The sequence below is a fragment of the Chelonoidis abingdonii genome, chromosome 2 (assembly GCF_003597395.2).
Source record: "Chelonoidis abingdonii isolate Lonesome George chromosome 2, CheloAbing_2.0, whole genome shotgun sequence".
Classification (NCBI taxonomy): Eukaryota; Metazoa; Chordata; order Testudines; family Testudinidae; genus Chelonoidis; species Chelonoidis abingdonii.
This window is the reverse complement of record NC_133770.1, coordinates 174,734,780-174,757,027: the sequence shown is the minus strand read 5'-3', so window position 1 is coordinate 174,757,027 and position 22,248 is coordinate 174,734,780. Positions and strand designations below refer to the sequence as shown.

At 37.7% G+C, this 22,248-nt stretch overlaps 1 protein-coding gene across 2 annotated transcripts in view; it reads left to right on the top strand.

The window, feature by feature from the left end:
- Positions 1–22,040, top strand: part of KDSR (3-ketodihydrosphingosine reductase) — a 38,564-nt gene extending 16,524 nt beyond the window's left edge. The window contains exons 6-10 of one of the 2 annotated variants that reach the window (XM_032792411.2): positions 2,707–2,898; positions 3,798–3,881; positions 15,475–15,558; positions 17,995–18,096; positions 18,419–22,040. In XM_032792411.2, the coding sequence (XP_032648302.1) occupies positions 2,707–2,898; positions 3,798–3,881; positions 15,475–15,558; positions 17,995–18,096; positions 18,419–18,538 (582 nt within the window). In that variant the 3' untranslated portion in view covers positions 18,539–22,040. The remainder of the gene's footprint in view (positions 1–2,706; positions 2,899–3,797; positions 3,882–15,474; positions 15,559–17,994; positions 18,097–18,418) is intronic. The other variant, XM_032792412.2, reaches the window with a different exon arrangement.
- The last annotated feature ends 208 nt before the right edge of the window (positions 22,041–22,248 follow it).

Here is a 22,248-nt window from a genome sequence, read left to right as displayed (position 1 = left end):
AAATCCCCATACTGGAAGCTGGTAGACCTCCTTCTGCCGTCTTAGCTACACCACCTCCCTGAATGGCATTAGCTATGCAGACAGAACCAGTCTTCTTCATAGTTTTCAGCATGGCTATGTCCCCTGAGGAGAGTGATCTCCTTTCAGTCCCCCCGCCCCATCCCCCCATTGATATTGGCTGTATTGGCAAAATTTTGTGTGGATGAGGCCGGAGTGATTGTGTGAGCAGCTGACAAGTCATGCTAGCTCAAGCAATAGCCCCTTGTGGGTTACTCAACTTCAGTTAAAAGCACATCGATTCTCAGGGGTTTGTGTATGTGGATGGACTCTGAGCATGGCACGCAAGTTCTAACTTGAGTTAACTTTTTGTAGTGAAGACAAGCCCTGAGTCAAGAAAATGACTGATCATCCTCACCCACAGTCAGCATTTCTCTGAGACTTAAAAACAATTCTTTTTTTGGTGTAAAAGACTTCTTTGTTCATATGATTCATCACAAAGCATTCATTACTTTCCAGTTGAGATTACTGGTCTACAGATGAAGAACATCCTAAGGAGAGCATATGTTCTGATTACATTCTAAGAATGTATTTCATAAGGCTGTTTTGCCACATTGAGGACTTGAACAAGAGCCCACTGAATTCAGGTTGAGTCTTTCCCTTAACTTCAGGGGCCTTGTATTATGTTGTAAATACCTAAATTGACTCATGTAGCTTAAATTAAAATTTGCAGAAGTATGTCTTATAACTAAACTTCACTCTGTTACTACCAGTTACCCAGGAAGAAATCTAGCTCATTAATCAAAGTAGTTGAAGCCACGCTGCAAAATCAGACACAACTTTTCATAGTGCCATGCAGGAAGCAGATCAGCAATTTTGAGTATAAATCAAGTACATTAATTTGCTATTTTAGTTTTAGTTAAGGCAAATACTTGAAATCATGTAGTACAATAGCCACCACAGATAGTGGTTGTATTAAATTTATTATTGATGGCTTTCTCCTGTTTCTGTAGGGGATGGTTTCAGTTTATTTAAGAGCTGCTTTTTAATTTTTTGCAAATCGTTAGGCTTGTGTGTGTTTACTTAAGTGCATTACTTAACTTTGGGTGTACATGTATGAGGACAAATTCTGCACTCTGTGGATGGCCTCAGGCATTGTCACTTGTGTGTTTCTGCTGTACTAAGTGGATGGAGAAGTTTTTGGTCATGGAAAAGCTGTTCAAGTATTGACCCTAGTCCCCTTGTGTATTGGGAATTGTGGCTCTCTAGCATCTCTGAGTTACCATTATTGGGGGATGACATGCAAGAATGGCGGGAGCATGGCCTGTGGATTCACTTTAAGCAAACACAGGCCAAAATGGGACTACAGCTATGATAGCAGCCCTTAAACTGCTGTGGCTGTGGTGGCTATGTGGGAAGATTTCATTCTTGATCCCTGTGGAGGTCCTCCATGCAAAGCTTGCTTACTTGAACTTTGTGTAAGGGTCAGGATTTGGTCTTTACTTAGAATATTAGCCCTCTAGCAGGTCAGAATATTGAATTATCCTACAGCAGGAGTCGGCAGCCTTTCAGAAGTGGTGTGCCGAGTCTTCATTTATTCACTCTAATTTAAGGTTTTGCGTGCCAGTAATACATTTTAACGTTTTTAGACAGTCTCCTTCTCTAAGTCTATAATATATAACTAAACTATTGTTGTATGTAAAGTAAATAAGGCTTTTAAAATGTTTAAGAAGCTTCATTTAAAATTAAATTAAAATGCAGAGTCCTCCCAGACTGGTGGCCAGGACCAGGCCAGTGTGAGTGCCACTGAAAATCAGCTTGAGTGTGACTTCGGCACCCGTGCCATAGGTTGCCTACTCCTGTCCTACAGTTTAGTCTAATTGTGATCTGGTCACAAATGATCTGATCTTGTGAGAAATCTTTTCATACTTGTGACTCTCAGAAAAGGTTGGCTAGTTTTTTTTTGTTTGTTAACTGAAGTCAAGTTAGCCCCTGTCTTTATGGTTTTGTTCCTCCATATAAAGTCTATATTTGTTCTGTACTGTAAAGTGAAGCACTGCAAAGATATTTAGGTATGAGTTGTAAAACAATATTTAACCTATTAATTCAGTATCTTCCAGTCTCCTGTCATTTAATTGCAATACCTCTCTGTTGGAGGCACAAATCAACATGCTTCTCTCTCCCTTTGCTACTCTGCCAGTCATTGTCCAATCTCCAAAATCCGTTGCTTATTTGCAACAAACTATCTTCCTGCTACCTATCTTTAAAACAATGGCATTATCTAAAGCTTTTAGTAACTTTTATTCTTCACAGTATTCTTTCATATGATTGAATATTTAAATGAATTGTTTCCTTGACAGCTGCAAAATGCCTTATCTACAGATCAGATTCCAATAGTTGAAAGTTGCTAAGCCTACTTTTATTTTGAAGACCAGCATCTTGTCTGAGTGCATTATTAAATGCACTAAATGTCATTAGGATATATATATAAATATAAAAAAAAATGTGTGTGGTCAAGATTCTCACTTCAAGCATGTACAATATTCTAAACTCAGGATATAACTGTCCTTCCTGTAATTAGTTCTGTTAGTTAGTATAAGTCTCTTATGATTGCTGTGCTATGACTGATGTAAATATGGATTGTTGAAATGTTCAATGCTAAGAATTTTGTATCTGTACAATTCAAATATGATCATAATATTTGCACAGAGGTTAATGGCAGTCAACTACTTGGGTAGTGTTTACGCAAGCCATGCCGTAATTGCTACCATGAAGGAACGAAGAATGGGAAGGATTGTGTTTGTATCATCTCAGGCTGGACAGGTGGGACTATTTGGTTACACAGCTTATTCTCCAACCAAGTTTGCTCTTCGAGGATTGGCTGAAGCTCTGCAAATGGAGGTATGATTATCCATTTCTCAGCTACTTGTAGCATAATTGGTAGATATTAAAAATGTTGCATCTCTTGCATCCTTATGTATGTTTGACATACCATACTACTAAAATGCTTCTGGACAACAAGCCCAATTGAGAACAAGATAGCAGCCTTTATGATTATTTAAATGACACTAACCCTTAAAATGGTTCTAACAGATTATGAACAGTCTTTTTTAAAAGTGCAGTTCTGATCTGAAAGTGACCAGTTAAAAACCATTGAGTAGCCATGTTTGTCAATAATTTCTGTATTAAATATATTTAGTTTACAAGTAAAAAAATTTCTAACTGCTAGGCCTACTGTTCTCACAGTCATGTTGTGTTCTTTCCATCTTGTGCATCATTGCCAATGACAAATAGTTAAATGTCACATTAAGCCCTCAGTGACAGCTGTGAAACCCCATTACTGTTTATAAAGTTGCACAGGTATAACTGAATGAAGCTCAGTAAAGAATTCTGATGCGTGAGAAAGGCATAGAATCAGCTCATTCTTAGTTATGTAGGCTCCTTCAGTTACAATAGAAGGAAAAAAACAATGAAAACCATTGTAAACTGAATTAAGATGCTATAATTCTGAATAATTCTCTCTCTCTCACTCAGACACACACCCACGCACCCCTGTTATGTAGAAATGCATCTTTTTTTCTCAGTTGGTTCTAAGAGCAGAGCAGTACTTAAATAGACTCACCATCATGATCATCATCTAGGCCTGATCCTGTGGGAAGTGGTTGTAAGACTATACATGTTTGCAGAATTTTAGCCTGTTTGAAACATCTCTTCAACACAATAGAATGTCAATAGAAATATATGAAACTTAACAATATGTCCCTCATATTAAGAGATGCAATTGTTTTTCTGAAAAACAGGTAAAGCCTTATAACATCTATGTAACAGTTGCCTATCCTCCAGATACTGATACACCTGGCTTTGCAGAAGAAATCAAAACAAAGGTAACTTAATTCATAAAGAATTTTGCATTCAAGTCCAGGATTTATCACTTCTGAAATTAAAATGCATTGTCCACTGTGTTCATTAACATCATGCTTTATATGTTTAAAAAAACAATATACTCTAAATGTCATTAGATAATGCTACTGAACTTTAATTGTCAAATGTTTATCAACAGGAACATTCAAAATCAATTACCTTGTAAGAAAACATTTTATTCAGATCAGTGTTTTCTTGACGAAGAAATTTCTGTAAAAATCTACATAAATTTTGTTTACAAAGACTTGCTGAAAATGTCATAAAAAGGGACCAGTGTTAACAATTGTAAACCAGTCTACCTTGCTTCAACACTGGTTTATCAGAAACAAAAGTCTTACTTAACCGCTTAATATTTAAAGTTTAAAAGTTATTTTATTAAGATGGCCAGATTTTGCTGTCAGTTACACTCATGAGCCTATGAACTAAGTTGTTTTCAGGGGTGTAACTCAGGGAGGATTTGGCCGTAATTAAGGATACAATTTTGTCACCAAAGTCACGTGACTTTAATGGAACTCCATGACTACTTCAGCATCAAACTCCTGATCCTCCCATACATACACACACCCAGACAGGTCACTGGCTTCCATGAATTTTGTTTATTGCCCGCAGCCTTTGCGTGACTTTGACTTTGAAAAATTCCCTTTACAAAATCTTAACCATAATGTAATATTAAAGTATGATGCAAAGTATTTGTTTTTCTCTTGGTATTAGACAACTAAATGCAATTCTACTATATCTCTTTCCACCAGTGTGTCTGCCACCAAGAGGCTTTTATTAAAATAAATATAAAAATATTTATTAAATATTTATTAAATAAATATTTTAAAAAATCCCTAAATATTCTAATATATGATGAATTCCTTCTCTTCACTAGACCTTCCAGAACAGATCACCAAACAAAAGCGTAACTTTTTAAAGAGCTGCATAGCTAGGATTCATGTTGAAGTTTAAACTGAATACTGAGAAGATGAGGCTCCTTTTATTACCACAAAGAGTCATAGACTTTAAGGTCAGAAGGGACCAATGTGATCATCTAGTCTGACCTCCCGCGCAAGAACCAGCTGCAGAACCATCACCCACGCCGCAACAAACCCCCTACCTGTGTCGTTAGCATGAAGCTCAATCAACATAGTTAAAAGACTCAAGGTGCAGGAATCCTCCAGCAGGGCCCAGTCCCCACGCGCAGAGGAAGGCAAAAACCACCAGGGCCTCTGCCAACGTGCCCTGGAGAAAATTCCTTCGACCCAATAGGCGATCAGCTAAAACGATTGACATGTGGCCAGACTCGCAAGCCAGACACCCAGGCAAGAATCCGGTGTAACTCAGATCCCACCCAGAACATCCCATCACAAGCCATGGGCATATACGTTATAGGTCAAAAGATCAATTAATGCCAAAATTAGGCATTCCCATCCACAATCCCTCCATAAACTATCAGTCTTGGTCTTGAAGCCAGAGTAGTCTTTGCCCCCCTGCTCCCCTGGAAGGTTGTTTCAGAACTTCACTCTCTGATGATAGAAACTAATTTCAAATAAAATTCCTGATGGCCAATTATATCCATTTGTTCTGTGTCCACATGACTGACTAAATATCCTCCCCTCTATGTTTTATCCCTGAGTATTTAGAGAGCTATCATATCTCCCCAGCCTTCTTTGGTAGGCTAAAAAGCCGAAGCTCTTTGAGTCCCTCAGTAAGACAGGTTCCATCCTGAATCATCCTATAGCCCCCTCGTACCTGTTCCAGTTTGAATCATCCTTCTAAACATGGGAGATCAGAACTGCACACAGTATCCAAGAAGGTCTCACCATGTGCTTGTACAACATACAAACTCCTTACTTTACTGGAAACCTCGCCTGATGCATCCTAAAACAGCATTAGCTTTTTCACGGCCATGTTACAGGGCTCATAGTCATCCTGTGAAACTAATATTCCGAGGCCTTCTCCTCCTCTGTTACTTCTAACTGATGATCCTCAGCTTATAACAAAAATCTGTATAATCCTCAGGCATGACCTTGCACTTTCACAATAAATTTCAATCCTGTACTATTACTCCAGTTTACAGGATCACCCAGACATCCGTATATATCCCGGTCCTTCTCGTAGTGGCAGTACCCAGTGTGGTCGCAAACTCTATTAGCGAACACCCTTTTGTGCCAAGGCTAGTAAAAAATTGGTCCAAAACCAGTCCCTGAGGAACCCACTGAATCCCTCGAATCGAGTTGTTGGTTCCCTCTTCTGATGGCTTGAGCTAAAGGGCTGAGCTTAATGCTGGAGGCTGTACCTCCAATGAATAATCGAGACAGACGCTAGGGTTTAAAAAAAAAAAATCTATCTCTGCTCTAATTTATACGTTCTTCTTCCAGTTAGGATCTTTTAAAGAAATACTAAATAAAGATGTTCCCTAACTTTGTGGTTTTTAAATCAAGGCCAAATGCTTAATGTAATCCTTGCTTATATACTGTTAGGTCTAGAAGACATGATTAGTGCCTGTTTTTCTCCATTGTACATTGGACAGCCTTAAGACCAAAGAACAGTCAAGAGTAATTGTAGGGTGTCTGAAAGTTAGAGGGAATAGTTAGGGGTTTTTTTTCCTCTCAGATTTAATATACAACCAACAATTTATATTGCAATAGTGCCCAAAGGCCTTAGTTAGGTTTAGGGCCCCATTGTGCTAGATGCTGTGCAAATACAAAAAAAAGACACTCCTTTAATGTTCATTCTAAGCTTTTTTTGGGAAAGATTATATTTTAAAAACTTAGCTGTTACAAATAATACTGCAGATAAGTGATAGAGCTCTTTAAATTTCTTTTCACTGTGCTATCCTGCATATTTTGTTTCAACACCTACTGTTACTGTCGCTTAGCTAATTTTTGTAGCCCATTTCACTTCTGTAATGTTCAGTGTTTTGGTTGCAAATACTACAAGAAAATACCTGTATTTTATATTTGTTTATTTTAATAAAAAAATCCCCCTATGGTTTATAATGGAATAGAAAAATACACTGAAGTTTTTCTGGTGCATTTAGTATTGTAAATTATTGCATTTTTGGCATCTAAGATCTAAATTTTCAGTTACATCTTAAATATGCAACTTTGCATTATTCCGTATCTCATGCTGTTGGGATAGGTTTGCATTAGGACTATCAATTAATCGAAGTTAACTCAAGCAATTAACACGCAAAAGTAGTTACGATTAGTTGCAGTTTTTATCACACTGTAAAACAATAGAATACCAATTTAAATTTAATATAAATATTTTTGGAAGTTTTTCTACATTTTAAGATATATTGATTTCAGTTGCAATATAGAATACAAAATGTACAGTGCTCACTTTATATTTTTTTATTTATTGCACTGTAAAAAACAAAACAAGTAGTATTTCAGTCCACCTCATACAAATACTGGAGTGCAATCTCTTTTTCATAAAAGTGGAACTTACAAATGTAGAAATTTTTTTACTTAACTGCACTAAAAAACAAAACAATGTAAAACTTTAGAGACCAGTACACACAGTCCTATTTCTTGTTTAGCCAGTTAAGACAAACAAGTTTGTTTACATTTACGGGAGATAATACTACCTGCTTCTTATTTACAATTTCACCTGAAAGCGAGAACAGGCAGGTTCTGCTTGATAACAATGCAAAGCAGTGTGGACCATTGCCCCTTCATTTTCATCATCCCTGTCAGATGCCACTAACAGAAGGTTGGTTTTTTTTTTTTCTATTTTGGTGGTTTGGGTTTTGTAGTTTCCGCATTAGTATTGCTCTTTTAAGACTTCTGACAGCATGTTTCACACCTCATCCCTCTCAGATTTTGGAAGGCATTTCAGATTTTTAAACCTGGAGTCAAGCACCAGTCTTATTGGTACCTTCTTTTGTTGCCAGATTTACCTGTTGTTTTGGGGTAAGCTCATTTATTAGGGTTATTCTTTTGGGGTAGGGGATGTTCTGTAATTCTGTCAATGTACTGCTTGTGTCACTTGTGTTCTCATGCGGAGCTCTACTTCTCCCTGCTGCAAGTTCCCTCCCAATGGAGCTATTCTGCAGGACCTAGATTCTCCAGAGTTGGATTCTTCCAGCCCCAGAATCAGATGAACACAACCCTAACAGAGCATGTCTGAGAGGACTGAGTTAATCAGCACTCCCAGCTGGCCCTTCATATGTTCCTGGACTCAGTTAAGCAGCATTTCCAAGGTGTCACCCTCATAGGTCCTTGCATTCAGCAGGCTGGGTTGAACAGCACCTCCAAGCTGCCATCCTCATATGAGTTCAGCACGTCCCTATCCCCACTTTCACATTTCAGTTGTTCTGGTAGTAACCCACTTGATGAGCAAACCCCATAGAATTTTTGAATGCTGCAGGGATCTTTTTAGCTTAGGTACGAGGAGTGTTCCTGCAGAGTGAATGAGGAAGCCAAAAAAACAGGAAGCCCGGGGGGTGGGTGTGGAGGATAGAGAAGCAACCAGCTTAACCATGAAAGTTATTTATTGCCAGGTAATATCCATAGTACATTCACATACTTGAGCAGCACCATCAGCCAGAATGGTGGAACAAAATCAGTAAAGCCAGAAACACCTTCCAGAGCTTAAAGACAGTCTGGAAATCATCATTAAAAAAACCCACCAAAACCAAACTCAAGATGTATTAGAGCTGCGTACTTTCAACACTACTTTATAGTGCAGAATGCTGGGGAATGAGATAGTATGACATGTCCAAACTGTCTTCATTCCATACAACCTGCCTCAGAAAAATCCTCCGTATCTTTTGGCCCAGAACAAACCAAGATCTGTTGATACAGTGCAGCTAAGAGGATCTGAGCACCATCATTGCCAGGAGGTGTTGGAGTTGGATCAGTCATGTGCTTCGGATGGAAACTGATTCCATTACCAGAGTAGCAATAAGATGGACATCTGAAGGCAAGAGAAAATAAGGACACCCGAAAAAAACACGGCGAAGAGCTGTGGAAGCTGAAAAACCAGGGGGACAGCTGAGGAAACATTGAAAGATTTGCCAGAAACAGACAGAAATGGAGGAGCTTAGTCAATGCCCTAAACGCCAGAGGCATAATAGGAACATGATGATGAGAAATAACCATAGACTTATAGGTCAGAAGGGACCAACATGATCATCTAGTCTGACCTCCTGCACAACGCAGGCCACAGAACCCTACCCATCCACTTCTATAAAAACCCCTAACCTATGTCCGAGTTATTGAAGTCTTCAAATTGTGGTTTGAAGACCTCAAGCAGAGAATCCACCAGCAAGTGACCCATGCCCCATGCTGCAGGGGAAGGCGAAAAACCTCCAGAGCCTCTGCCAATATGCCCTGGAGGAAAATTCCTTCCCGACCCCAAATATGGCGATCAGCTAAACCCTGAGCATGTGGGCAAGGCTCCCCAGCCAGCAGTCAGGAAAGAATTCTCTGCAGTAACTCTGATCCCATCCCATCCAACATCCCATCGCAGACCATTGAGCAGACCTATCTGCTGATAATCCAAGGACAATTGCCAAAATTAAACTATCCTATCATATCATCCCTTCCATAAACTTATCAAGCTTAGTCTTAAAGCCAGATATGTCTTTTGCCCCCACTACTCCCCTTGGAAGGCTGTTCCAGAACTTCACTCCCCTAATGGTTAGAAACCTTCGTCTAATTTCAAGTCTAAACTTCCTAATGTCCAGTTTGTACCCATTTGTCCTTGTGTCTACATTAGTACTAAGCTTAAATAATTCCTCTCCCTCCCTAATGTTAATCCCCCTGATATATTTATATAGAGCAAGCATATCCCCCCGCAGCCTTCTTTTGGCTAGGCTAAACAAGCCAAGCTCTTTGAGTCTCCTTTCATAAGGCAGGTTTTCCATTCCTTGGATCATCCTAGTAGCCCGTCTCTGAACCTGTTCCAGTTTGAATTCATCCTTCTTAAACATGGGAGACCAGAACTGCACACAGTATTCCAAGTGAGGTCTCACCAGTGCCTTATACAACAGTACTAACACCTCCTTATCTTTGCTGGAAATACCTCGCCTGATGCACCCTAAAACCGCATTTGCTTTTTTAACGGCCATATCACATTGGGGAGTCAAACAAACAAAACAATTAATATTAAATCTAACTTAAATTTGATTATAAAAGTCAGGTTTAGAAAATTATAACTGATCACACAAAGCAGAATCGGAAAGCTATACAGAGAGAGAGAGCAAGAGACAGACAGGTTTTTACCACCCCGTGGAGCTTGAATCGATCAGGGGGTTCCAGGTGGTGGTGGTAGCTGGGGATCCGGAGTGCTGGAGACAGGTGCAGCCCGCAGCATGATCAGTCAGGAGAAGATGAAGTCCCAATTGAACTGATGCAGATTTTGAGCATGGATAGGGGAGAACAGTAGATTTGTTTGTGTAAACTGATGGCTCCAGGGAGTATACCAAAGTTGTTTTGTTCAGGCTAGACAATTGGAACTGATCATTCCTGGCTATGGGCGGTGTTCCTTGGAGGGAGCTCACAATGCAATGCTTCACTATTTTGGATACCAATAAAGGATTTATTACTACAAGTGGTCTTATAACCACTGAGCTGGGTGTGTGCAGGCAGGGGTTCATTAACATCTGGAGCAGCGATTTCCCCCATCATGCAGTGCTTCCCTGCTTTTCTGGTTTCAGAGTTCCATGCGGTTCCTGCCTTGGAATCTCTCTTCTCCATTCTGTATGGTAATGGAGATGCCTCACTGTCACATCTTTGATTCAAATGAAGCTAAGGGAGTTTCCTTAATCCTGACACCCTTATTCTAGGGGTTTGGGTATGTCTCGCACTGCCTTTTCATTGCTTTTTGTAAGTCTTGCTTCTGATTGGTTTTGGTTCAAGCGGAGGCTGGGGGGAGGGGGGAAGATCTTTCGTGAGTCAGACTGGCTGGGTACTGCGCCCTGGTTTCCCAAGAACATAAAGCTGCTAGGTAACCCTTTGCACATTGTTAAATATGCAGTGAAAGTGTTAAATTGAACACATGCTGGGTCATCATCCGAGACTGCCATAACATGAAATATATGACAGAATGCAGGTAAAAGTCACGGAGCAGAAGACATACAATTCTCCCCCTAGGAGTTCAGTGAAAAATTTAATTCACACATTTTTTCAATGAGTGTCATCTGCATGGAAGCATGTCCTCTGGAATGGTGGTCGAAGCATGAAGGCATATGAATGTTTAACATATCTGACACACACATACCTTGCAATGCCAGCTACAACAGTGCCATATGAATGCCTGTTCTCACTTTCAGGTGACATTGTAAATAAGAAGCAGGCAGTATTATCTCCCCTAAATGTAAATAAACTTGTTTGTCTTAGCGATTGGCTGAACAAAAAGTAGGACTGACTAGATTTGTAGACTCTAAAGTTTCTTTGTTTTGAGTTCAGTTAAAAAAAAAAAAAAGTATATTTGTAAGTTGCACTTTCACGCTAGAGATTGCACTACAGTACTTGTATGAGGTGAGTTAAAAATACTATTTCTTTTGTTTCTCTTTTATCAGTGCAAATATCTGTAATTAAAAATAATGAGCACTGTACACTTTATATTCTGTGTTGTAATTAAAATCAATATATTTGAAAATATAGAAAAACATCCAAAGTATTTATTATAAATAATCTTGTGATTAATTTTGATTTTTTTTTACTTGTTTGACAGCCCTAGTTTGCATACTTTGCTGTATATTTGGAAATAGAGAATCTTCCCTCCTATTGGATTTTATTTTCTATGCTGTTTTAAATTAACACTCAGATTTTTCACAACTTGTAGTTGAAGAGCAGCTATTACTAGAAGATACTTATGTATCTAAAAATATCTCTTGGGCCTTGGTATGCATGTTAAACAAAGATTGAGAATCTTACATGCTGACATCACACACCTTTTTTTAAAGAATCATATAGTCACTATCCACTGCTGCTTTTACTGAATTTGCAAAATAGTGATGCTACTGACACTCCCGTCCTGTTTCCTAATGTTCAGAACTTTACATTCACCTTCTGTTTGGAATTTGACTACAGCTGAATCTTTAATGTTTGAGCAAAGTCCTTTCTGCTGTTCTTGAGTTAGAATGTACATCTGTGCAGGAGCAGACTTCTGGCTGGGTTCAGCAAAAATGGTAAAAGGTTGAAATTTGTTGTGGAAAGTAGTTAACTACTTCATGGGTCTGGGAGAAATTTGGGTTTGGCTTACAAAGTTATGATGAGAATTTGACATTGTGTGGAATGTGTACAGTAGTCTTTTCAGGGTGGATTGATTTTAAAGCAGTTTAAATCACATTTTAATAAATTAAAATCATTGATATTAATATTTTAGCTATTTTCCTAATGAGCAGTTCATTCTCCCTGGTTGGTATAGTCATTTAAAACGTATTGATTTGCGACCTAATATAGCTTATGCTAAATATGGCATGCTTTGCTAATGAAGAGGGTACAATATATTTATGCAAACTTAGATAAGTAATTACGGTATGTAGTTTAACATACATTTGTTTAGATTCTTAATTTTTACATTTTTATGTTTAAAATGGGAATAACTATTAGCGGGGTTTTGTGTGTATGTGGGTTTTTTTTGTTTTGTTTTTTACTAAGGATTGGTGTTCCACTGCATTTGGATGGAGTTGGAATTTAATTAAATTTACAAAACCAGCATTTTTAAACGTTTTTTTTAAATAAAACTACCTTAAATGTGCTGGATACTTACATCTTGTGTTTCAAACGTCTTTTGCATTTACAACTGATTTATTAAACAAAGGGAATATTAACTGTAGTTAGTGAATTAACAGATTTTTCTGATGACAATGGGCCAGATATTCAGAAGTGCCCAAACTCATTGAATACCTAGCTTCCAATGAGATTGAGACACAGAAGGTGGGTGAGGTGTAATGTCTTTTATTGGATCACCTGCAGTTGATGGATGGGACAAGCTTTCAAGCTTCACAAAAGCTCTTCTTGAGACCTGAGATCTTTTCCACAAGCAGTTGATCACTAAAAGACATCACCTTTCCCACCTTCCCTCTCTATACTGGGGGACCAACACATCTACAGCAACACAGCAAATTGAAATTAATAGCAGTTAAGTGCCTAGCCTGCTTATGAACTTTTGGAAATCACACTAGGCACATATATGCATCTTTAGATGACTAAATACCTTTGAAAATCTGGCCCCTCTGTCCTTCAGAGCTTTAGAATTAATAGATCTCATCCTTTCCCATCTGGTTTTGTTTTGGTTGGTTAGTTGTTTTTGATAGACTGGAAGAGGAAAACAAGTGTTCTTGCTTTTTCTGTTCCCACTCAATTTCTCAACTTTGAATAAACTAGTCCAAATGAAGAAAATATTCTCTGCACCTGTTGGCTAAATTGAAACCAAAAGTAACCAAAACCTTTTCTGCACAACGGAATCTGTGGAAGTACTTGTATCTGAAAAAATGTAAAATAGCAGTTTCATTGTAAAGGCTGAAAGTAATATTGATTTTTAATGTGGTACGTGACATTGTGACGTTTCCAAAGCTTGAGATGACCTCAAAAGTAAAGATGTTTTTCCTAGTGATTTTTTTAATATAACTAAAAAAGCCACACCCTTTTAATCATTAAAGTTTGAGGAAGGCTGATTCAGCTTTTTTTTCTTTATTTAAATGATCGGAATAGATTACAATAAATTTAGGACTTAATATAGGAAGTCATAATTTGAAATAAAATTTTGAACAGGTTTATTTTAAAAAATAATGCCTTATATTTAAATTTTTTTAAAAAAATGATTTTATCCACTCCGAATCTTTGCTAATCTCTATAGCTGTGCATGTAGGTAAATGCATTTTATGTGCACATGCTAGCTAATTAAATGTATAGTTAACTTCTCTCAGAGCACCTGAGCACTACAGGCCTGGATCCTTGTGTTTATTAAACAACTTTATCTGAAATAGGCTGTTGTGATGCAACTAAAGATTCTCTAATAATGGAAATGCACAATGGAGTTTGTGCATGTGATCTTCAAGAGCATGGACATACCTTGTTAAGTTTTGACTTTGCAACCTCAGTGTTACACTAAAGTGGTTTCTGTATTGGAGTTTTCAGTTTTGGCTACTTAAACTTCAGCAGCAATTCTCATAGCAGTATGCTTGAGATATAAAATCCCCCATCTGCCTGAGAGCTAGCATGCCAGACTCTTGTTTGTTTTTGTTCTTTTAACAGACCTGTTAGATTAGAAGAGATCTAAATGATAGGTGCCAAGTTATATGTGCCTTGAGGCATTAATGTAGCACGTCAGCTGCTTCATTTGAGAGGTGCAAGAACTTCACATGTAAATTTTGTAAATGCCCAAGAAAGAGAAGAGATGCAAAAGTGGATTTTTGAAGGATACTGTGTACAGAAAACTATAATTTCTTGGTCTGTGGATCTAAAAACATTTTCTTGTTAATGGAAAGCAGTTTAAACTTCCAGGATAAGCTGCAGACGATAGAACTTGAGTTATATCCAGTATATAAACTAAATATAGTTTGATCATTCTAATAACTTCAATTAAGAATAAAACACTTGAGCAATTACTATTTAATATTCTGCAATCGTAAAATATTACAAATAACTAAAAGCAACAACGTGTTGGCAGCTTTTCATGAAGTTGTCCTTTAGTTTTTGAAATATTGCCTTTACCTTATAAAAGGAGGAGTTATATCTGACAGTCCATGAGGTGTCTCTTAACAGTTTTGGTACAGCGAACCTAAACTGATGCCAGTTCACTTAAAGCAGTGATCACCAACCTGTGGATAGCGATCAACTGATCAATCCTGGATCCCTGCCTGCCCTGGCCCCACGCCGCACCAAGAAGTGGCCCGCACAGGGGGCAGGTGATCTCCATGTGCTGCTCCTTCCTGCAGGCACCTCCCATGCAGCTTCCATTGGCCAGGAATGGGGAACTGCAGTCAATGGAAGCTGCAGGGGAGGTGTCTTCAGGGAAAGGCAGTGTGCAGAGCCATATGCCTTGCCCCACCCTCTCCCTGCTCCCCGGGGCCACAGGGATATGCTGGCCACTTACAGGAGCAGCGCAGGACCGGGGCAGGCAGAGAGCCTGCCTTTGCCCCACTCTGCCACTGACCAGGAGCTGCCTGAGATAAGCACCGCCAGGTGAGAGGCCATGCCTCAGCCCTGAGCCATCTCACAGAGTCAGCACCTCATACCCTCTCCTGCACCCCAACATTCTGTCCCAGCTGGAGCCCCCTCCTGCACCCAAACTCACTCTCAGAGCCTGCATCCCTCATCGCCTCCTGCACTCCAATCCTCTGCCCCAGCCCAGTGAAAGTGAGTGAGGGTGGGGGGAGAGCGAGTGATGGAGGGAGGAGGAAGGGAGTGGATGGAGCCTCGGGGAAAGGGCGGGTAGATCCTGAGTTGCACTTAAATTCAAAAAGTGATCTTGTGTGTAAAAAGGTTGGAGACTACTGACTTAAAGTCTAAGACAGGTAAATTACATGACAGAAGAAATAACTGAGTATTTTTTGTCTTTTCTGTCAATATAATCAAATTTATAATAATACTTCTGTATCTTCTTTTAAAGCCTTTAGAGACTAAACTAATTTCAGAAGCCTCATCTGTTTGCCAAGCAGAACAGGTTGCCAGAGTTATTGTTAAAGATGCCATAGTAAGTAATTTTTAAAATAAGGTCTTTGAGGGGAAGCATGGGATGGGAAATGGTTGCATGAAGTACTTGTTTAAAGATGTAAATAAGACTTGTTAAATATAAAAACATTTCTTCTACGTGGAATGTTACTTGTATTTGTTGTACAGGAATATTATTCTTTAGCATTTATTTCCCTTTCATCACCCTGCCTCCAAACATCTTTAATTTAATCTCTTGGAACTAACATGTCTTTGGAGCTTCTGCTTTTAAGAACAAAACAAAATGCAGCAATGTCATGTCAAAATAGACTCAGAATGTTTTAAAACATTAAAGATGTTTTCCATGCATCAAATGGTTAGTAAAAGGTTACCTGCCTAGTGCCTATGAAAGATCCAAGAAAGCCTTCATTTCTCTGGTCGAGATCAGTTGACACTGAATTAACTATACAAAAATTCATAATATTCTAGTGTGTGTGAGGTATCTGATTTGTGAATAATCATAGTGCAGAAAATCTCACTGGTTGTAGCAACGGAGACAGACTTTCCAGCACCTCTTTATTCTCAAAGATCTTGTCCTATAGAATCTTCATTCTTAAAGCACAAAGAGAAAGGACATTAAGGGGAGTGCCTTAAAGCACATCATGAAAATAGTGTTGTCATGTTTGCTTGCAGCCACATACTGTCAAATTTTGTTTCAGTTCTTAATTTATTCATATAGTTTGACAACTGCAACCCAATAGTATAATTTATAGCCCTAGACAGGGAGAGGCTATCCCTTTCTTACTTTAAAAACTTGATCTAAACCTTCACCAAGTGTGTGTTTGGGTTTTTTTGAGTCTTCACTCACATGCTGTATAGTTGTTCTTAGCTATTTCCACATAGCATAAAAAAGTAAACCCTGTGGCCAAGAGAATGCAGTACAGAACACTGTTTCAGAATGTCCAAAAGTGTCAAAAAATAAAATAAAAGGGAGGGGGTCAAATTATCATGACAGGTAGTCATCTTTCTGTTACATGCACAAAGGTTATCCAGAGTAACAATACTAAATAGGAAGGAAGTAATTTTCCATTTTCACAGGGAGGCTGCCTGAAAATTAAGATAATTTGCTTTAGTTATCTGTGCAGCAATGCTCTTGGGGACAATTTCACTATTTTGTTTGAGAAATTCTTGTTCATGGAAGCCAAATACCATTTTTCATAATGTGCATATGTAAAAACAAATCATACCAATTAAATACGGTTAGATGGACAGATCTACTCACTTATTTGAGAAGGCTATATCTTCTAGCTAATGTTAAATCTCTTTATGCATGCTTAATTTCACATTTGTACAGTAGAACCTCAGAGTTACGAACATCAGATTTACAAACTGATCAGTCAACCATACGCCTTATTTGGAACCAGAAGTACACAATCAGGCAGCAGCAGAGACCCAAAAAAAAGTAAATACAGTACTGTGTTAAATGTAAACTACTAAAAAAAGGGAAAGCGGCATTTTTCTTCTGCATAGTAAAGTTTCAAAGCTGTATTAAGCCAATGTTCAGGTGTAAACTTTTAAAGAACAGCCATAACGTTTTGTTCAGAGTTATGAACATTTTAGAGTTATGAACTCTATTCCTGGGGTGTTTCTAACTCTGATGTTCTGCTGTATATCTAGCACGTAGTACTTAAAGACCACATTAGGGAATCAGATCCCCATTGTGCTAGATGATGGGTAAGAGTGTGTGTCCACAGTTATGTGCACATACGTATGAAAAAATATGGCTCTTGCCCTTAGTCATTAACCCCTGGATTTGTTCAACTTCCCATGTGCACTTTGATTTTGAACACGTTATTCAGGAACTTAAGCAATCTGTAGCTCAAAACAGAAAATGTGTTTTGGGTCACTATCACCCAACAAAAAGTAAAGCTGGTATATTTTCCACATGTACCTAAAAACTGTTGCTCATTTTGACACATACTGTGCAGGCGAAGGAATAAGTCTCTAACCCTACTTGAAATGAAGTACCAAATAAACAGCATCTACCTTCAGCAAGCTAACCTTGATAAAGAACAAGCAGTATTTTCATTCTCTTCAGATTCTAGCATTACAGAGTCTTCTGATTGTAGAAGAATCTAGTACTGTCCTTGAAGCCTGTTTATAAGTGGGGAAAACATCTTAAATAACCAGTGTTCCTTTGTCATCTTTCTGTGCTCTGTGGGCAGAGCATGCTGTTGGTAGTTGAGCAATATTTCTAACACTTCTTTTATTTTAATTCTTACATTTCTTTTGGTATCACTTTGTTACTTCACAGTACTTGTCCCCATTGAATTAAGGGAATGGAAGGACAGCAAGAGCCTTAAACTAACCAATCTGTTTCGTAATATTACTTTCAAACAATTAAAAGAGAATTTTGAAATTTGGTAACCTTCTTGTTTGTTTGTTTGTTTTTTTTGTTTTAATTTCCCCTCTTTCCCAGCACGGAAACTTTAACAGTTTTATGGGCTCAGATGGTTACATGTTATCAGTACTGACCAGTGGAATGTCACCTGTCACTACTATTACTGAAGGTCTTCAGCAGGTAAGATCTGGAAAGGCTATAATTTTTAACCATATTTATTCACAAAGATTTAGTCATACTTTACATTTTCAAGTACTTCACAAATCTTGATACTTCACCTCCATGAGGGGAGAGAATATTGTACAGATATGGAATTTGTAGCACAGATAAGTTAACTAATTTGTCCAAGGCAAGTCTCTAATAAACTTTTATTCATTCACAGCCTCACTCAGGTAAGCAATATAAATTCAGTGTTTGCTTATTAAGTAAAAACAGTCATGTGGTATAGACTATAATAAAAAAACATGTTGAAAAAGCTGAAGTTCTTTCTCTCTGCTTGCAGGTTGTTTGCATGGGCATTTTTCGCATCATTGGTTTGTTTTACCTAGGAAGTTTTGACAGCATAGTTCGTCGCTGCATGATACAAAGGGAAAAATCTGAAAGTACAGATAAAACTAAATAATCTTTGCTGACTGAATCAGAAGAATGTTACTTTCGGACAGCTTGCTGCTAAAAGGGACTTAGTTTCTCACCTGAAGACTTTCATTTAAATGCTTGGATATGTGATAGATGAGTTCCTTTGAAATGGAAGTTAAGAGAGAACAAAAGTACAACCCCAAGAAATACCAAAACTATGCAAAAGTATGAATGAAGACTAGTTTTTTCAATGGTTTGATTTGAAGAAACACTTGTGAATCTAGAGACTAAGTGTGAAGAGTAAAATTTCAGAGTGGGTTATTTGCTGGTAATTCTGGACAAATACTTAGGTTTTCTTTCTTTGATGGTGTGTTCAGAGATAAGGGTAAGTACCATCACACATTGAACCTAAGAAGTCTGAACTCTCCTTGAACAGAGTTTAGGCTTCTAATAGATATCCACAACCATATTTTAACTTTGAATGTTCGGATTACTTTCCCCATTGTCAGTAAATCAGTAAACAGACTTATCCATGGCTTTCATCTTGCAATACTACGGCTGTGGGATCATTAGGTGGGGGAACCATACCTATATGATCCAAAGCTTCTCAGTGTGGGAGTAGTTGAGGTATGCTTTAGTAGCTACATACTCTTCTAAAGGGAGATGAAGAACCCATTCTCCACTGAGAAATACTGGGAAATATTTTTTTTTGGCCTTCTGAAATACCTTATAAACAAATCAAACCATTAGAACAACAAGTAGTTAAAATTGCTGAAAGCCACAATCTAATTTTAAATTGATGTATAATTTTCTAATGTATTCCCTTTTATCTGTCAGTTGAGCTGAGGAGAGAAAGGTAGCTTAATGTTGCCATTATGCACATTTTTAAAAACTGCAAACGATGAGCCAAACAAATAGTTGATAGAATCAGTTGTAATTAAAATGTTAATTTAAAATGCTAGGCTCTTCCAGTAGCAGGAATGTAGCTTTCGGGGGGGGGGGGGGGGTCAAAATGGCATTCCAGATTAATTTATCCCTGGATTGTGAGTATATTTGTTAGGATGACAAGGTCTGGTTTAAAAATACACTCCACTCTTTTGGTTTTTATTAGATGCACATATGAATCAAGACTGCTTCAAATCTGTGCCAGACTACACTGAACCCAATTATTTTCTAACAATTTTAAGTTTCTAACATTGAAAATGCTTAGTTCATAACAATGATAGCATAAAGAGATTGTGATATATTGTTCAGTTGGACTACTACAGTAAGTGCCTATGAGTCTTCTTTTGCAAAAGCTGCATCTTTCATATTTGTTAGCACTGCTACATTGTTAGATGTCAAGTTTTTTAGTCACAATCCATATTTTAAAGTTTAAACCTTAACTGGTAACATTTGTCATGCTCACCTCCTCCACAGGAATAAAGATTCATCAAATATTGGGTGAAATTGATACTGTTTCTTAGTCTTCTATATCCCTCATCTAAAAGAATAGTTTAAGGGGACACTATATGCTAAAATATTTTTTCTTATCTTGCATTATTAACTGGAATAACTTCAAACACACAACTCTACATTGATACTATCCCCCCCTCACCCTCCCGAGTGCAATTAGTCAATTTAACTTATTGGGTTTCTTGCATTAGCACAGTGCTTTAATGTTTGCTCTGTAAACCCTATAGGAGAGTATTCAAACTGACAGTCTAAACAGTTTCTCATTAAGAGACTGAGTGTATATACTAGGCTTTATAATGCACAAAGCCTAGATTTGGGGGCCAACCTACCAGAGTGCCTCTTTAAATATGTAAAATTTGCATGCCTCTTATCAGAAGAATGCATAGATTTGAGCATAGTAGGCATCCTTACAATTCTAAACGGCTGAGTTTCACAGCAGAAGAAGCTATTTTGCATATACATTAGTTGCTCTGTGCTGTTTGTTATGGATTGTGTATTATGGAGCATTTACAACAACATCCAGAGTCATTGTTTGCTTTGTTTATTGAAAGTCATCACAGCCCATTCTCTCTCAGGACCCGATGTATCTTACTAGTATGTATATTATACCAAGCCTTAATATAAATCAAGAATAAGATTAAATAAGTATTGAAACCAGATACCAAGTCAGTGAGTTAGTATTTCTGACAAAATGCTAAAACTAACATCAGGTTTCTGACTTGTATCAAAAGCCTGAAGGCCAAGATTTCAAAAGCAACTAGGGACTCTGGGTTACTCCATTTCTGGGTGAACTTTTAAGTCTTAAGGACCATTTTTTCAGAAAGTGCTGAGTACCTAAACTGAAAATAGGGCCCTGTTTAAAGTATCGTAAGTTGGGTAGCCGTCACTAACAAGTTTTGAAAATACTGGTTGAAGACTCCAAATTAAGTCTGGTGCTTGCTCTTAAAGTTTGTACTTAAATTAATTCAGTAGTCTTATTTAACATATTGTGGCCCAAATCCTGCAGAGAGATGTGCATTTGCTTAACTTTGCATGTTGTAAGTAGTCCCATTGACTATGGCCTAGTCTACACTTAAAATTTAAGTCGACAAACAGGTGTGTGAAAAATCCACATCCCTGAGTGTTTGTACTTATGCCATCTTAACCCCTAAATGTAGATAAATCTAAGAATGCTTCCATCTATCTAGCTGTCATTGCTTGAGGAGGTGGGAGTTTCCACAGTAATGAAAGAAACCCTTCCGTCACCGTAGACTGCATCTACATTACAGGGTTACAACCATAGCTAAGTAAGGCTTTGCAGCTTAAACCCTATATCTATTTTACCAGTGTGAACCAGGTAAGTAAAGAATTTGATTTTTAAACATCATAGTTTTGTTAGTGCAAGCTAGTGCATTTAGTTAATTAATTGATATTTTCATATATATTAGGATTCTACGGTTGTTCATTACTTTTGTCAAAAGAGCCTAATCTGGAAATAAATAGAGCTAAGGGATTCTAATAAGGTTTTAGCATAAAGCTGTAAACATCAGGAGAGAGTTAAAAACAAGAATACTTTATAATCTTGTGGAAAAGATGACTGACAGCCTACAGATTGTCGTCAGCTAAATTTAATCAAGATACTTGCATCTAATTTTTTTCAGTAGAGCCACGGGTCTCTGAAGAATTTAAAACAAATCACTCTTTACCACTGTTTTGTCAAATTAACAATATGTAATCAATGCTATAACCAGACTCAAATGTTATGCCTTATTTGAATTCTTTTAGACATTCAATTTAAGTTTTGATAGTTGAGCCAAAATGTTTCCCTTACATTTCATTTAGTTTCTAGTTACTGCTTTAATGTTAGACTACTTATACAGTATACTTTTTAACTAAAATTCTGGTTGATGTGCAATTTAAGTAGGTTTAATATTTACTAAGAAGGAAATAGTAAATCACATGTTAGTTTGCTAGGCACTTTTACATGGTAACAATGTATATGCTGTTTTTAAAACCTATCCCATCTCCAGTTTATTGCTTTAAAAGCTTTTGTGCCAGAACTGTAAACTAATTCTCATGTTTTGTATTTCTCAAAATAAATGAAGGAACAAAAATACTTATTCTGAAGTTCTAAATTTAAGTCTCTTCATATTTAAACACCTGAGCCTATGGTTTACAAGTTTTTGTCGTTTAAGTTGTTAGTGTTGCACTCAAACTTTGGAAATCAATTGTCATCTTTTCAGTGGATTTGTAAAACTTGTATTGTAACTAAACTTACAGTAACACAAGAGGTGTGTTATGCTAGGACAGGGGTCGGCAACC